Here is an 18,537-nt window from a genome sequence, read left to right on the forward strand (position 1 = left end):
CCCAGTCCCATAGACATGAATGGAGCGGCAGTGCTCCTGTGTGACCATACCTCTAATGTATGGGGCTGCCTGTAATTTCTGATCATAGATCTGACTTCTCTCCTAGTCCCATAGACATGAATGGAGCGGCAGTGCTCCTGTGTGACCATGCCTCTAATGTATGAGGCTGCCTGTGATTGCTGATCATAGCTTTGACTTCGTCCCTAGTCCCATAGTCATAAATGGAACAGCAGTGTGCCTGTGTGACCATGCCTCTAATGTATGGGGCTGCCTGTGATTGCTGATCATAGATCTGACTTCTCTCCTAGTCCCATAGATATGAATGGAGCGGTATTGCTCCTGTATGACCATGCCTCAAATCTATGGGGCTGCCTGTGATTACTGATCAGTGCTCTGACTTCTCCCCTAGTCCCAAATACATGAATAGAGCGGTAGTTGCTCCTGTATAAACTTGCTTCTGTAATGTATGCGGCTGCCTTTCATTGCTAATCAGTGCTCTGACCTCTCTCCTAGTCCCATAGATATGAATGGAGCGGTATTGCTCCTGTATGACCATGCCTCTGTAATGTATGCGGCTGGCTGTGATTGCTGATCATTGCTCTGACTTCTTTCCTAGTCCCATAGACATGAATGGAGCGGTAGTGCTCCTGTATGACCATGCCTCTGTAATGTATGCGGCTGGCTGTGATTGCTGATCATTGCTCTGACTTCTCTCCTAGTCCCATAGATATGAATGGAGCGGTAGTGCTCCTGTATGACCATGCCTCTCTAATGTATGCGGCTGGCTGTGATTGCTGATCATTGCTCTGACTTCTCTCCTAGTCCCATAGATATGAATGGAGCGGTAGTGCTCCTGTATGACCATGCCTCTGTAATGTATGCGGCTGCCTGTGCTTGCTGATCATTGATCTGACTTCTCTCCTAGTTCTGCAGACATGAGTTGAGCGTCAGTGCGCCTGTATGACCATGCCCTTTTATTCAGTCTCCAACCACAATGTGAAGGACCAGGGATTCTGACACTTATTACCTAAATTAAGTGATAAATGTCATTCTTGGGAAAATCATTTTGAGGATTGTTGTGTGACTTATTAATTTATGAGATCTACAGAATCCGGATTGTGTTTCCAGGACATGGTGATAACATTACTGCTTTCACCTTGCAGTATGTTGTTCCAGCATTTCTAAATTTATGTCTGCACCTTCCTTAAGTGTATTAAGTAATGACTCAAGTACAACGATAACGCGGCTCGGCTTGCTTTATCTGAATGAGATACCATCATTTCCCCTGATCAAGTCACTTTCTGGCTGTCTCCCTGTGTCCTTTAGAGTCCGATCACTTAATCCTGCAATTTTCACATTTAGGCTGCACTAATCTTACATCTTTAATACAGTCTGCTTTCTATCCAGCCGCTCCTTTTATTGGAAAGGTTATCTCTTTGATGTATGTTTAGTTCACTGTGCAGAGGAAATAAAGATCTGCTAACTATTGACATTCCTGAAATGCGTTTCACAAGACTCCTTACATTTAGCCAGAACAAAGTTGCTTTTTTTCTCCTATTAACGTCTGTTCCGTTAGGATCTGTGCACACAAAGTTTTTTGAGGAGTTCAAAGACCATAAGTTTTTCAAGCAGAAACCACTTCAGGCAGTGGCGTAACTAGAGTTCGATGGGCCCCAGTGCAGAATATGGATGCCCGTTGCAGAATCGTTCCCCCGCTGCTCCGGTCTCCTCAGCATGTGTCCACTGGTCTGCCGCTGCACATCTCAGCACAGCAGGCGCGCAGTAGTGATGCCATCGTGCTCCGCTGTGCTCAGCTGTCAGAGCGCCTCAGACACAGCGGGAGAATGATGAGAGAGGCAGCGCCCTACTCACTCTCTCATCATTGCTATCAACTGTATCGGCATCTGCAATGCCGATACAATTAAAAGTGTGATTCTCGGCTGGGGACCCTCGGGGGGGGGAGGCATCCAGTGCCAGCACTGGCACCATGCCGAAAACGGTCACGTGGCCTGCCGCCATTGGCTATCTGAGGTCCTCGGGCCCCCTGAACTCCTGGGCCCGGTCTCTATGACGACCCATGCGCCTGCAATCATTCCACCCCTGGCTTCAGGAAATTTTTTTGGATGAGGTTTACTTATCCTGAAGAATATTTTTTTTCTTCGCAGCCTTTTGATTTCACAGTGCCTAGTCTGGAGAGGTTTAGTTCAGGAACTGCTTCAAAGTGTCCTGTACTTTCTTTTTCCATCAGGCGTTTTTTAACCCCTTCCCATATTACAATGCAAATTAAGATCCTTGCAGCTGAACTGCCTCCACATGTGGTTGATGCTGGCTATATTACATAGTCGGCATCTGCCTCTAAAGGTACTGTCACACATAACGAGATCGCTAGCGAGATCGCAGCTGAGTCACCGTTTGGTGACGCAGTAGCGATCCCGTTAGCGATCTCGTTATGTGTGACACTTACCAGCGATCAGGCCCCTGCTGTGAGATTGCTAGTCGTTGCAGAATGGTCCAGGCCATTTTCTTCAAAGGTGACGTCCTGCTGGGCAGGACACATCGCTGTGTTTGATGCTGTGTGACAGGGTCACAGTGACTGCTGAGATCGTTATACAGGTCGCTACTGCGACCTGTATTGTTCCTGTATCGCTGGTAAGATCTGACTGTGTGACATCTCACCTGCGACCTCTCAGCGACTTACCTGCGATCCCTATCAGGTCGCATCGTTTTCGGGATCACTGGTAAGTCGTTGTGTGTGACTGGGCCTTTACAACCACAGCCGCAGCTCAATATCTGCCAGCAGCATTTAAATACAATGCAATCCAGTGTGTGCACACAGCGGACCCCCACGTCGTGATCGTTACAATGGGTTACATTGTCAGCCAGGGGCCTGCTGAAGGCCCCCATCACTGTCATCTCTGTACTCCTCTGCTTACCTGTTTTTGTAACTGAGCCGCACTGTGTTGAGATGGATCGCAGATTTTACTGATGTTGGAGAATTATTTGTTAAGCCCCAATCTTTATTTCATTTTTTTTCATTAGGTTGAAGTAGACTGGGAGAAAATCAGAGCCAAGATCGAAATGGAAGAAGTGAAGGCGAGAGAGAGAGCATCTACTGGGGGGCTTCAGGGCCCCTCAACCAGGAGCAGCATTTCATTGCAACATTGAACCGAACAATACAGCTCTGTTTAACAAACATGAAAACTACTGTTTTCCATTACCAAATACATGGGACTAGTCAACTGAAGTCTGGAACTTGCTAGGGATGGGAAAACCAGTCTTACCAACATAATTTATTGTGCAAAAATGGTACACTTCTAGCATTTTTCGGGTTTTTTTGCAGGTTCTTGCCCTTAGTTTACTATATATGCGGTTCTGAGAAAACTGTTATTGATATGGTAACGTATACAGATGTGCTTTTAAGCTGTAGTAACGCTATTCAGAAGATAAAGCCAAATGGACCCTAAGCATAGTGGTACTTCAGAGTTTCATAGTGTAACATCTTCTACATTTGCTTTCATTGTTATTCTTAGAAAGGACAAGGTTAAAAGTTCCCTCTACATGAATATTATCTATTGCTTACTCAGGACAATCATTTAATATTTTGCAAAAAAACTAATGACCTTTATATCATACATTTTTTTTTATTTGAAGGGTTTTACTAGTGAATCTTCATACAGAATAAATCCAACTAGTTTATAGCTCAACAATAAAATTGTTGTTGTTGATACATTGGTCCTGAGGAAGAGGTTTTACCTCGAAACGCGTAGACCTATGGAATAAAAGAATATTTCATCAACATTATACGTCTTCATTTGGCTGATGCGCGGCATTAACCCCTTCTCTATCCTATCTTATATGCTCATCCACGTGGGGCTGCAGCAGACGCCATTATCTCATGCGCACTAGTGGTTGTGACTGTCACAACTAATCCAGGTGAGTGTATAATTTTCCAGGTATACCGCACTGATCTCCTTTGGTGTTACACTATCAGCGCTCCTTATTTTCAGATCTATAGCTCAACAAAAGAAACCTTTAAAGGGAATCTATCAGTAGGGTTTTGCTTTTCAATGTGTGAGCAGCATAATGTAGGAGCTATGTGTAACTTACTAAGCTGTGTGCTTTTGTTTCAATACAATAAGTGTTTTATCAGCAGGAAATTAGCACTGCTCACCACTGATTTGCAACTTACTGACAGTGTATACAGGAAGCTGCCAGTCAGGGGTCTGAGCGTGGTTATGCACAGCCCAGATGTCTTTCATCAGCTACAACTACATCAGACAAAACAGGGATTCCATCAAAAGTACATCAAGCAGTCCAGTATATGATACATCGCTGGAATCAGGCTTTCTTGCCCTACATTATGCTGCTCTCAGATTATATAGAAAAAACCTACTGACAGATTCCTTTAAATCTGAGAGCACCATGGTGTAGGGAAAGAAAACTAGATTCTAGAAATGTATCACTTAGTTTACTGGTGCATAAGCTGTGATACGATCAGAGTTTTCTCTTCTGTAGATGTAGCAGAGCTCTGATTAGCAGATTTCTATGTACATTCTATATTGACAGTAAGCTGCTAATCAGTGCTGAGGGCATAGTTTGCCTCATGCCACTTTATCCAATAGTGAAGCAGTGATAATCTCCTGCTGATAAAACAATGATTTTATTGAAACAGGATACAACCTAAGGCCTCACTCGCACCTACATTTAATAAGGACTAGTGCAGTTTTAGTCAATGAGGAAGTGGCCATCGCACAAAACTCTCCAATGCATGTAAAAATCGGACAGCTCACAGATGGTGTGTATGCCATCTGATTTTTTTCTCACATCAATTAATTTGCATTGGCGAGTCTTGTGCGATATACGTACATAAGTTCCCAGCAAGAATCCTCCTGGCAACCAAAAAAAAAAATAGATAGAAATAACGTGGGCCCCCCCTATTTTTGATAGCCAGCCAAGGTAAAGCAGACAGCTGCTGGTTGATATTATCAGGCTGGGAAGGTCCATGGTTATTGGGCCCTTCCCAGCCTAATAATGGCAGGCCTCAGCTGCCCCAGAAGTGGCGCATCACATTAGTTGCTCCAATTCTGGCGCTTTGCCTTGGCTCTTCCGATTGCCCTGGTGTGGTGGCAATATGGGTAGTGGTTTTTGGGGTTGTTGTAAGCTGTGTAGTGTTAGCTGGCATCAAGCCCTGGTGTTAGTAATGGAAAGGCATCTTTGCGATACCCCTATTACTAACCCAGAAAGTTAAAAGAAAAAAAAAAGCATGAAAAAATACATCATTTTAAAAAACACTCCCCTACACTTTCCCTAGTTGACCAATTTATTATGAAAGAGAAAAAACAATGCAGGTCTGACATAGTCTAAGGAATCTAATGTAGTCCAGGGAACGAAACTTGAAAGACATAAGAAGAGAGAAATCAAAATAAGTCATTGTCCCTCGTTTACCAATTAGAACTCCTGAATGTGGAGGACTACCGGGCAGCAGGTTTTCTAGTCACCTAGTTATAATCTCTTGTTGATAAAACAGTGATATTATTAAAACTGCAGTAAGTGGCACATTGCTGGAATCTGGGCCTCTGTCTCTACATTATGCATCTTTCATATTAGATGGCAAAAACCTGGCGACAGATTCTCTTTAAGAGCACGATGACGTAGCATCACTTGCTACCTTTCTCTAATCCCAAAGTCTATCTTATACACATTTGTTGGCCAGTGGAATATAACGCATTCCTCACTGTATGCAACTAATTCAGGCTAGAGAAGCGAGGATGTTCTTCAAGGAAGTTACTGACATTGTACAGAAGAAGTTTGTCTCCCATAGTCCGTATAGTATCCCGCATAAACAGATTTCAGTAAAAATATTTCTGGTTTATTTTCTTTAGGTTGACAATTTTTGCACTCTGTTAATTTTCCCCCTTCCCCGAGTTATTTATCTTCTATCACTATTTTATATACAGCAATATGTATAAAGCTGTCCATATTAATATCATTTATTTTATAAATTACAATGTAAAAATCTCTGTATTCCTATTTATAATGATGTAAGGTATATTTTGCTCAATATTTTTCTACTCTGTTACAAATAAAGACAATGTTTAGACAATGTAACTTCCCTTGCAGTGAGTGCACACTTAATGCCTGATTTCATGTCTACAGTCTGGTAGTTTGTATATCGGCATATAATAAATTTGGCTATACAGAGTGAATGGACTTCTCCCAGGTTGTCAGCCGTTTACATATCCAACTCTTTATGCAGGAGATGAGCGGCATCTTTTCTGCCTAGCAGCTCCTTATCTAACGTCTCTATTGAAACATGTCCATTTGACTAAGGGCCGCTTTACACTCTGCGACATCGCTAGCATTTTCTGGCGATGTCGAGCGCGATAGCACCCGCCCCCGTAGTACGGCCGATATGTGGTGACCGCTGCCGTAGTGAACATTATCGCTACGGCAGCGCCACACGCACATACCTGTTCTGCGACGTCGCTGTGACTGCCGAACAATCCCTCCCTCAAGGGGGAGGTGCGTTCAGCGTCACCGCGACGTTACTAAGCGGCCGGCCAATAGAAGCGGAGGGGCGGAGATGAGCGGGACATAACATCCCGACCACCTCCTTCCTTCCTCATTGCAGGTCGCAGGATGTTCCTCATTGCAGGACGCAGGTAAGGTGAGGTTCCTCGTTCCTACGGTGTCGCACATAGCGATGTGTGCTGCCGCAGGAACGACGAACAACATCGTACCTGCAGCTGCAACGATAATTGGGAATAGGGGGGCATGTCACCGATTAGCGATTTTGAACGTTTTTGCAACTATTCAAAATTGCTCATAGGTGTCACACGCAACGACATCGCTAACGCGGCCGGATGTGCGTCACAAATTCCGTGACCCCCAACGACATCGCTTTAGCAATGCCGTTGTGTGTAAAGCGGCCCTAAGCTGTTTAGGCATTTTCTTATGGCAAGTCAAGAGAACAGTGATACAGAAATAAAACATTAAACACACCAACTTTCTACTGTCGCGTTTTATTGGAAGAATGCAGAGAACTATGGCACTCAGATTACTGTGAAGATGATTGTTTTATTGATAGATCGACATATGGTGGTCAACCTCCTTAGCCTAAAGCTATGTGGATTATTATGCATGTGATTGGCTGACAGCACCCTCCGCTGCCGTCCTCCACATTCCACCAGGTCAGAAGGACTTAATAATTTATGTTGTCCATCTTCATATGCTGACCGATCAGTAAATTTTTCCTCTTCCACGCAATCTATGTTAGTGCCGTTCTATATATTCCATGATTGCGATCTACATCTCACACTGCTCACCACCAATTATCTGCCTATTTTGGTTTTCTATTTCAAGAGCATATACAAATAAGCTAATGTCCAGTTGTGTTGATCCCCAGCGATCAGCTCTAATTTGCAGGGATACCTCAAAAAAGTGGTTACTTACCCTGCAGCTCCACCTCAAGGAAAATGAGAAATTACTTGGTTATCAAAACCAGTGAGTTTAACACAGAGTGGAAAACTCCAGTTTCTGAACTTTATTCTCTTAACTAAGAAGGCTTGAAAATGTAGAGTTTTTTATTTATTTATTTTTTTAAACTGATTACCCTTAAAGGGAACCTGTCAGGTCAAATATGCACCTAGAACCACGAGCAGTTCTGAGTGCATATTGCTAATGCCTGCCTAACTGTCCCAGCATCTTGTAGCATGGATAGAGATCTTTAGAAAAAGTATTTCTAAAGATCATTTATGATATGCTAATGAGCGCAGGGACTAGACACAAGGCGACAGTTCCCCCAACTAGTCCGCCCTCTTAGCATGTTAACACGCCCACAGGGACGTACTAACATGCCATTCAATGTCCATTGCCCAGTTTCATTGGCGGTGTGCGCATACCTTTGTCCGTTTTCACCGCTTTAGACGATCGGTATAGGCTCAGTGCGCATGATCAGAAGTCCTGGCACTTCCTGTCATGCACACTATGAAGCCTACCGTGTTTTTCCAAAAATAAGACCTCCCCCAAAAATAAGCCCTAGCAGGGATTTTCAGCATTTTCGGAGAAAGGCTTAAATATAAGCCCTCCCCCGAAAATAAGCCCTATTCCCGGATCAATAATGAAGTGTCCGTGCAGCTAAAAAAGATACAGATACTGCAGGACACTTCATTATACACAGCGGCACCCGGCAATTACACTCACCCGACACTGAGCGGCAGGACCTGCAGTGATCACACACCCGCACACATCAGCTCTCACACACACACACACACACACACCAGATCTCACACACAAACATCGGATTGCACACACAGTCAGATCGCACACACAAACATCGGCTCACACGCAAACAACAAATCACACACACACACACACACAAACATCGGATCGCACACACATCGGATCGCATACACACTCACCTCATCCAGTGACACCGATCTCTTCTCGCCGGGAGAATCCTGAGAGGCAGTGCGGTACAGCGCGACGAACAGGACCTGCGGCCGGACACGTGACTTGCTCTCATTCTCTGCTGCCGTAAGTGCTGGATGTGATGTGATGTGTGTGTGTGTGTGTCTGCAATCGGCTGTGTGTGTCTGCAATCGGCTGTGTGTGTGTGTCTGCGTTCGGATGTGTGTATCTGTGATCGGCTGTGTGTATCTGTGATCGGCTGTGTGTGCCTGCGATCGGATGTGTGTATCTGTGATGGCTGTGCGTGCCTGCGATCTGCTGTGTGTGATCTGCTGTGTATATCTGCGATCTGCTGTGTGTGTATCTGTGATCGGCTGTGTGTGCCTGCGATTTGCTGTGTGTGATCTGCTGTGTATATCTGTGATCTGTGTGTGTGTGTGTGTGTCTGTGTGTGATCTGCTGTGTGTGTCTGGGATCTGCTGTGTTTGTCAGCGTGTCAGCTAGCAGCAGGGTAGGACGGCGTGCAGCACCGACCGGAGATCACAGGAGGACCTGGGAACCACGCAGACATCCTGGTCTGGTGAGTATGAGTCTCCTGGGAAGTGGGGGGGGGGGTTGTCTGTTTTTTCTTTGTCGCTCTATTGGGAGACCCAGACAATTGGGTGTATAGGCTATGCCTCCGGAGGCCGCACAAAGTATTACACTTAAAAGTGTTAAGCCCCTCCCCTTCTGCCTATACACCCCCCGTGCTCCCACGGGCTCCTCAGTTTTTTGCTTTGTGCGAAGGAGGTCAGACACGCACGCACAGCTCCACAGATTGGTCTGCAGCAGCTGCTGACCATGTCGGATGGAAGAAAAGTGGGCCCATATAGGGCCCCCAGCATGCTCCCTTCTCACCCCACTCTTGTCGGTGGTGTTGTAAGGTTGAGGTATCCATTGCGGGTACGGAGGCTGGAGCCCACATGCTGTTTTCCTTCCCCATCCCCCTCAGGGCTCTGGGTGAAGTGGGATCCTATCGGTCTCCAGGCACTGAGACCGTGCTTCATCCACAACTCCTGTGGAGCCTGCTGGATAGGAGCCGGGTATCGTTCAGGGACATGGCCCTGCTACTTGGAGGTACTCTGTATCCCGGTGGGGACCGCGCACAGCAACACTCCAGCTTTGCTGGGTGTGCTAGTGCACCGGGGACCGCGGCGCTGACCGGGTTAATATGTGCCATTACACACTCAGCGTTGCTGAGTGTGTTTATGTATAGGGACTGCCGCACTGACCGCCGCTGCCATGGAAACACTGCGGCGCGGCTGGGACTTGTAGTGCGCCGGGGACTTCCACGCCGGCCGCGCTTTTACGGCGGCCGCGTTTATTACTAGAGTCCCCGGCTTTTTGCGGCCTAGTTCCTTTCCTCCCACCCCCAGCCCTGACAGGCAGGGGAAGGGCGGGACGCTGCTCAGAACGAGCAGCACTGAGGGCTGGAGCATGCTTTGCATACTCCACTCCCCTCACTGTGCACAGTGCAGGCACCAGTTCCCGCTCTTTCTGGGTCACGCCCACGGCTCCCTCCTCTCCTCAGGACGCATTCCTGTCAGCTCCTCGGACGCTGCAGAGGGGGACAAAGTCTGGGAGACCCAGGCAGGGACTCTGGTGGCCTCACAACCGCTTTAAGCGGGTGGTAAGCAGCACCTGTGGTGCTAGCCCCATTGTGCAGTAGTGTAACATTATATGTTTATTTTACACTGTATAGTGCACAGTTGATTTCTGGCTATATACCCTATTGTGTTGCTCAGGGAAGATAATAGCATGGCGCCCACGAAAGGCAGGGGTGCCAAAACACAGGCTTATTATGTTGCCTGCGCCGCATGTACGACCCCGCTACCGACAGGTTCCACTGACCCTCATTGTGTGCACTGTTCGGCCCCTGTGGCACTTGCTCAGCCAGAGCCTCTGCTAGGGGGGGCCCAGGGGGAGCCACCTGCTAACACTGTTCAGGTGACAGGGACGGAGTTTGCAAAACTCTCTGAGACTATGGCTAAGATACTAGAAGCCTTGCAGTCCAGGCCGGTATCTCAGCACAGGGACTCTGTTGAATCTTTGTTCCCTGGCCCACCTCAGCTGGACCAACAATGTCCTCCCGGGGTATCTCATGGATCCCAAGCTGAGGGTTCTGACACAGACCCCAGCCCCAGACCGACTAAGCGAGCTCGCTTAGATTTTCCCTCGACATCATCATATTGTGCAGGGTCTCAGAGGGGGCAAGCTCTGGTTGATGATGCGGAGACAGCTGATCAGGATTCTGATCCTGAGGCCGCTCTCAATCTTGATACTCCGGACGGGGACGCCATAGTGAACGACCTTATTGCGTCCATCAATCGTATGTTGGATATTTCTCCCTCAGCTCCTCAGGTGGAGGAGTCAGCTTCCCAGCAGGAGAAATTCCGTTTCAGGTTTCCCAAGCGTACACCGAGTATGTTTCTGGACCACTCTGATTTCAGAGAGGCAGTCCAGAATCACCATGCTTGTCCAGATAAGCGTTTTTCTAAGCGCCTTAAGGATACACGTTATCCCTTTCCCCCTGACGTGGTCAAAAGTTGGGCTCAGTGTCCCAAAGTGGATCCTCCAATCTCCAGACTGGCAGCTAGATCCATACTTGCAGTGGAAGATGGGGCTTCACTCAAAGATGCCACTGACAGGCAGATGGAGCTCTGGTTGAAATCCATCTATGAAGCTATCGGCGCTTCTTTTGCCCCAGCATTCGCAGCCGTATGGGCGCTACAAGCTATCTCAGCAGGTCAAGCGCAAATTGACGCAGCCACACGCACGTCCGCGCCACAGGTGGCGTCCATAACCACTCAGACGTCGGCATTTGCGTCTTACGCTATTAATGCTGTCCTGGACTCTGCGAGCCGTACGGCGGTTGCAGCCGCCAATTCGGTGGTACTCTGCAGGGCCTTGTGGCTACGGGAATGGAAGGCAGATTCTGTTTCCAAAAAGCGCTTAACCAGTTTGCCAATTTCTGGCGACCGACTGTTTGGCGAGCGTTTGGATGAAATCATCAAACAATCCAAAGGAAAGGATACATCCTTACCCCAGCCCAAACCGAACATACCCCAACAGAGGAAGGGGCAGTCGAGGTTTCGGTCCTTTCGGGGCGCGGGCAGGTCCCAATTCTCCTCGTCCAAAAGGCCTCAGAAAGATCAAAGGAACTCTGATGCATGGCGGTCTAAGTCACGTCCTAAAAAGACCACCGGAGGTGCCGCTACCAAAGCGGCTTCCTCATGACTTTCGGCATCCTCACTCCGCATCCTCGGTCGGTGGCAGGCTCTCCCGCTTTTGCGACACCTGGCTGCCACGGGTAAAAGACCGTTGGGTGAGAGACATTCTGTCTCACGGTTACAAGATAGAGTTCACCTCTCGTCCCCCGACTCGATTCTTCAGGTCATCCCCGCCTCCCGAGCGAGCCGAGGCTCTTCTGCAGGCGCTGGGCATTCTGAAGGCAGAAGGAGTGGTGGTCCCTGTTCCTCTTCAGCAACAGGGCCACGTTTTTTACTCCAACTTGTTTGTGGTCCCAAAGAAGGACGGGTCTTTCCGACCTGTCCTGGACCTGAAACTTCTCAACAAACACGTAAAGACCAGGCGGTTCCGGATGGAATCCCTCCGCTCCGTCATCGCCTCAATGTCCCAGGGAGATTTCCTTGCATCGATCGATATCAAAGATGCTTGTCTCCACGTACCGATTGCTCCAGAGCACCAGCGCTTCTTGCGCTTCGCCATAGGAAACGAACACCTGCAGTTCGTGGCACTGCCGTTCGGCCTGACAACAGCCCCACGGGTTTTCACCAAGGTTACGGCTACTGTAGTAGCGGTCCTCCACTCTCAGGGTCACTCGGTGATCCCGTACTTGGACGATCTGTTGATCAAGGCACCCTCTCTAGAGGCATGCCAACACAGCCTCGACGCTACCCTGGAGACTCTCCAGAGTTTCGGGTGGATCATCAATTTTCCAAAGTCAAATCTGACACCGGCCCAATCGCTGACATACCTTGGCATGGAGTTTCATACCCTCTCAGCGATAGTGAAGCTTCCGCTGATCAAGCAGCGGTCACTACAGACAGGGGTACAATCTCTCCTTCAAGGTCGGTCACACACCTTGAGGCGCCTCATGCACTTCCTGGGGAAGATGGTGGCAGCAATGGAGGCAGTTCCTTTCGCGCAGTTTCACCTGCGTCCTCTTCAATGGGACATCCTACGCAAATGGGACAGGAAGCCGACGTCCCTCGACAGGAACGTCTCCCTCTCGCAGGCGACCAAAGCTTCCCTTCGGTGGTGGCTTCTTCCCACTTCATTATCGAAAGGGAAATCCTTCCTACCCCCATCCTGGGAGGTGGTCACGACGGACGCGAGTCTGTCAGGGTGGGGAGCGGTTTTTCTCCACCACAGGGCTCAGGGTACGTGGACCCAGCAAGAGTCCTCGCTTCAGATCAATGTTCTGGAAATACGGGCAGTGTATCTTGCCCTGAAAGCGTTCCAGCAGTGGCTGGAAGGCAAGCAGATCAGAATTCAGTCGGACAATTCCACAGCGGTGGCATACATCAACCACCAAGGCGGCACACGCAGTCGGCAAGCCTTCCAGGAAGTCCGGCGGATTTTGATGTGGGTGGAAGCCACGGCCTCCACCATCTCTGCAGTTCACATTCCAGGCGTGAAAAACTGGGAAGCAGATTATCTCAGTCGCCAGGGCATGGACGCAGGGGAATGGTCCCTTCACCCGGACGTGTTTCAGGAGATCTGTTGCCGCTGGGGGGTGCCGGACGTCGACCTCATGGCGTCCCGGCACAACAACAAGGTACCGGCGTTCATGGCACGGTCTCAAGATCCCAGAGCTCTGGCGGCAGACGCCTTAGTTCAGGATTGGTCGCAGTTTCAGCTCCCTTATGTGTTTCCTCCGCTGGCACTGTTGCCCAGAGTGTTACGCAAGATCAGGGCCGACTGCCGCCGCGTCATCCTCGTCGCTCCAGACTGGCCGAGGCGGTCGTGGTACCCGGATCTGTGGCATCTCACGGTCGGCCAACCGTGGGCACTACCAGACCGACCAGACTTGCTATCTCAAGAGCCGTTTTTCCATCTGAATTCTGCGGCCCTCAACCTGACTGTGTGGCCATTGAGTCCTGGATCCTAGCGTCTTCAGGGTTATCTCAAGACGTCATTGCCACTATGAGACAAGCTAGGAAACCAACGTCCGCCAAGATCTACCACAGGACGTGGAAAATTTTCCTGTCGTGGTGCTCTGCTCAGGGTATTTCTCCCTGGCCTTTTGCCTTGCCCACTTTTCTGTCCTTCCTTCAATCTGGACTGGAAAAGGGTTTGTCGCTCGGCTCCCTTAAGGGACAAGTCTCAGCGCTCTCTGTGTTTTTCCAGAAGCGCCTAGCCAGACTTCCACAGGTACGCACGTTCCTGCAGGGGGTTTGTCACATCGTCCCTCCTTACAAGCGGCCGTTAGAACCCTGGGATCTGAACAGGGTGCTGATGGTTCTTCAGAAACCACCATTCGAGCCAATGAGGGATATTTCTCTCTCACGCCTTTCGCAGAAAGTGGTTTTTCTAGTAGCAGTCACTTCACTTCGGAGAGTGTCTGAGCTAGCAGCGCTGTCATGTAAAACCCCTTTCCTGGTGTTTCACCAGGACAAGGTGGTTCTGCGTCCGGTTCCGGAATTTCTCCCTAAGGTGGTATCCCCCTTTCATCTCAATCAGGATATCTCCTTACCTTCTTTTTGTCCTCATCCAATTCACCAATGTGAAAAGGATTTGCACTTGTTAGATCTGGTGAGAGCACTCAGACTCTACATTTCTCGTACGGCGCCCCTGCGCCGCTCGGATGCACTCTTTGTCCTTGTCGCTGGCCAGCGTAAAGGGTCACAGGCTTCCAAATCAACCCTGGCTCGGTGGATCAAGGAGCCAATTATCGAAGCTTACCGTTCGGCTGGGCTTCCGGTTCCCTCAGGGCTGAAGGCCCATTCTACCAGAGCCGTGGGCGCGTCCTGGGCTTTGAGGCACCAGGCTACGGCTCAGCAGGTGTGTCAGGCGGCTATCTGGTCGAGCCTGCACACTTTCACGAAGCACTATCAGGTGCATACCTATGCTTCGGCGGATGCCAGCCTAGGTAGACGAGTCCTTCAGGCGGCGGTTGCCCACCTGTAGGAAGAGGCCGTTTTACGGCTCTCTTACGAGGTATTATTTTACCCACCCAGGGACTGCTTTTGGACGTCCCAATTGTCTGGGTCTCCCAATAGAGCGACAAAGAAGAAGGGAATTTTGTTTACTTACCGTAAATTCCTTTTCTTCTAGCTCTAATTGGGAGACCCAGCACCCGCCCCTGTTTTTTTGTGTACACATGTTGTTCATGTTGAATGGTTTCAGTTCTCCGATATTCCTTCGGATTGAAGTTACTTTAAACCAGTTTATAATTCTTTTTCCTCCTTCTTGCTTTTGCACCAAAACTGAGGAGCCCGTGGGAGCACGGGGGGTGTATAGGCAGAAGGGGAGGGGCTTAACACTTTTAAGTGTAATACTTTGTGCGGCCTCCGGAGGCATAGCCTATACACCCAATTGTCTGGGTCTCCCAATTAGAGCTAGAAGAAAAGGAATTTACGGTAAGTAAACAAAATTCCCTTCTTTGGGGGGTAAACTTACCCCAACCGTGTTTCTCCAAGAATAAGACCTCCTCCAAAAATAAGCCCTATCGCTTTTTTGGGGGGCAAAAAAAATATAAAACCGTGTCCTATTTTTGGAAAAACACGGTAGTATACGCTTCCCTGCTTCAGAGAAGTCTATAGTGTGCATAACTGGAAGACCAGATCATGCGCACTGAGCCTAAACCTGGTGTCTGAGGCAGTGACAACGGACACAGGTACGTGCGTCACCGCTGATGACGCTGGACATTGAATAGCATGTTAGCACATCCCTATGGGCGTGCTAAGAGGGCAGACTACTCTGGGAAATAACGCCCTTGTGACTAGTCCCTGGCCTCATTAGCATATCATAAAGGATCTTTAGAAATACTTTTTCTTAATATCTCTTTATGTATGCTACTAGATACAGGGACAGTAGGCAGGGATTATCAATATGCACCAGAACTGCTCGTGGTTCTGAGTACATACTTCACCTGACAGGTTCCCTTTAAAGCTGAAACTCTGCTGAAGGACAGAACAATGATATACATTTAGCCTGATTGTATGTGATCTTTTATTCCCTTCTACTATACAGACATATGTAATATTCTGTAATATTTATTTATGAAATCAATAAGGCCACTAGGTTTCAAGGCAACAATCCATAATGCATTAAAATATATTAAAAATAAAAAAGCTTTAAAATGCCAATGTCTACTCATCATCAGGAACTATTAGGCCTTGTTCACTTGTCGCGTTTTTTTTCCACGTGTTTTTCAAGAGCGAAAATAAACACTGCACCTTCTTGTATCAGCAAAATGAAAGCGAACACCTGAGAATTCAGAAATCACAGTTTTTCTTCCTTACGGATTTCAACCGTCCAAGTGTTTTTCCAAATAAGAAGCATGTCCATTCTTTCTCTGTGTTTGCTGCATTTTTCACCCATTCAAACAAATGGGTATAATCGCAACTAAAAACGCATCAAAAACATACTGATTGTATGCATTGTTTTTCTTGCCAACACTTTGGGTTTTGGTGCAGAAAATACACTAGGTATGTATGTTCACATGTTGCGTTTTTTGTTCATTGTCCTATTATTACGTCATTTGAATCGGTGAAAAATGTTGCAAAAACACAATAAGAATTGACATGATGCATCTTGACAAAAATGCATGGGGGAAAAAAACAATTGCAAGGAGATTTCAAATTGTCTCTCCAGTAAAGGAGACAAACTCTAGCACAGCGCCACCTATTGGAAGTAGCGATCCTAAAAGTCACAAGTGGATTTTCGACAATCCTTTGCAATATGACTCAGGATATATAAGCCAGATCAGAATCCCAATTTGCAGACACGGTGTTTCGGGGTGCTTGCCCCTCGTCAGTGCAAAGTATGGGGGTGTCTGATCTGGCTCATGAGTTTGTCTCCTTTACTGGAGAGACAATTTGAATATTTCCCAGAGGGGCATTGCAGCTATAAGTCCCCTTACCTGGCAGCCAGACTGGCTTGCAAAGTCTCCTTAAGGAGAATAGTGTTCCCCCGTGGAATTTTAGGGGCATTGCAGCTATAAGTCCCCTTACCTGGCAGCCAGACTGGCTTGCAAAGTCTCCTTAAGGAGAATAAGGAGATTTCAGAAATCTCATTGATTTAGGCTGGTACTGTAAAAAGCAGCTATTTTATGCAATAAATACGCTGTGAAAAAGCCATGTGTGAACATACCCATACTGTATAAAAGGAGGATACCTTTTTTCTCTCCCAAATTCCACAGTGATGCTATCAATTGCCAATTCATAAATATCATAATTAACATAATGCCATTATTGAAGTAGACAGAAGAAATGAGTTAGGCCGGTCAATACAGGACGTTGGACTGGAAACTGTAAAAATATAATGGAGCCACTTTGTCCCCTGTCACAGCTTATTCAGTCATCTTTCAGTCTTCTCCTGGCTGCTAGCCTAGAAGATGAATCATCATGTATTGTGCTGGTTTGATCCCTTAGGTCAAACTATCTATCTGATTTTATACTTCCACATGGCCATGCCAAAAAACATTACACTTGTTCTCAACAGAGGTGACACTTGTAGCTCCTGGGGCCCAATGCAAAATGTGTAGCAGAATCCCTACCTACCATGTACTCAATACCAGGATGGTCATATGTTACATCTCTACTACACTCTGGTTCACAGGTAAATTTTGATCTCTACACTTTTGGTTTTCTATAGTTATACCACTCCTTACCTTATTGTATAAATACAGTCTTAGAAACCTAAATATCAGTATCAGGGGTTACTCAGGAACGTTCAAATGGCTCTTTCAGCTTCCAATCAATGTTTTGTTCTTGACTGTGTACCTTGTCTGTTTCATGTATACCTCCTCGGTATATTAGGAGCACTAGAAATCACAGTACTCTTAGGCTACATTTACAGGGCCGTCCTGGTTTTACGTTCCGCAAAAAACTGTCCTGTTTTTCCATGGATGCATCCATGTGACCTCCGTTTCCGTTCTGTATACGGCCATGTGTCATTCGTGTGTCTTCCATTTTTTTTGTGGACCACAAAAAAAAAACGGAAGGAGGGTTACATACAGTGAAAAGCTAGAAAGTTAGATAGCTGGATAGATAGAGGGATAGAGAAATATATAGTGGGATAGCTAGATGAGAAACACATATAATTTCCCACTCCTCTGCATTTTGTAATCTTGCACCCTTTAGTGTAATTTCATATGGCACTGAAGGGTGTTTAGCTTTGTACTTAGCAAAAAAAAATTTAAAAAACCTGACGTGCGGTCCCTCCTAATTTTGTTGCCAGCTAGGGTAAAGCAGACAGCTGCAGTCTGTAGACCACAGCTGGCAGCTTCAGCTTGGCCAGTAATCCAGAGGTCTCCCCACGCTGTTATTTTAAATTAAAACAAAAAAACGTGGGATCCCCCCAAATTGGATCACCAGCCAAGTTGGACGGACAGCTGTGGTCTGGCATTCTCAGACTAGGGAGGTCCACAGTTATTGGACCCTCCCCAGCCTAAAAATAGTAGGCTGCAGCCGCCCCTGAAGTGGCGCATCCATTAGATGCGCCAATCCTGGTGCTTTGCACCAGCTCATCCTGTTGCCCTGGTACGGTGGCAAACGGGGTAATGTATGGGGTTGATACCAGCTGTGTAATGTCACCTGGCTTCAAGGCCTGGCATTAGTGATCCCACGGCGTCTATCTGATACTCGACACCACTAACCAGTAAGTAATAAAAAAAAAAATATAGACAACAAAAAATGTTTTATTTGAAAAAATACTCCCCAACACATTCCCTCCTTCACCAATTTATTGGAAAAAACAAATCTGGGTCCGGCGTAATCCAATAAGGGGGTCCCATGATGATCCATACTTCCTTTCCTAGTCCATGAAGAATAGAATGTTTCCAATTGACTGGGAGAGCAGTGCAGTGAACTCAGCTAACATCATTAGGTCAGGCCAAGT

General features: G+C 47.4%; 1 protein-coding gene and 1 long non-coding RNA gene across 2 annotated transcripts in view; one reads left to right on the plus strand and one right to left on the minus strand.

Moving 5' to 3' along the window:
* The window catches only part of IFT80 (intraflagellar transport 80), a 238,569-nt gene extending 232,461 nt beyond the window's left edge, over window positions 1–6,108 (plus strand). Inside the window, exon 20 of the mRNA XM_075340671.1 lies at window positions 3,040–6,108. Within this exon, the coding sequence (XP_075196786.1) occupies window positions 3,040–3,165 (126 nt within the window). The 3' untranslated portion in view covers window positions 3,166–6,108. The remainder of the gene's footprint in view (window positions 1–3,039) is intronic.
* The window catches only part of LOC142296725 (uncharacterized), a 303,374-nt gene that overhangs the window by 138,406 nt on the left and 146,431 nt on the right, over window positions 1–18,537 (minus strand). The window lies entirely within an intron of this gene.

The sequence above is a fragment of the Anomaloglossus baeobatrachus genome, chromosome 3 (genome assembly GCF_048569485.1).
Source record: "Anomaloglossus baeobatrachus isolate aAnoBae1 chromosome 3, aAnoBae1.hap1, whole genome shotgun sequence".
Classification (NCBI taxonomy): domain Eukaryota; kingdom Metazoa; phylum Chordata; class Amphibia; order Anura; family Aromobatidae; genus Anomaloglossus; species Anomaloglossus baeobatrachus.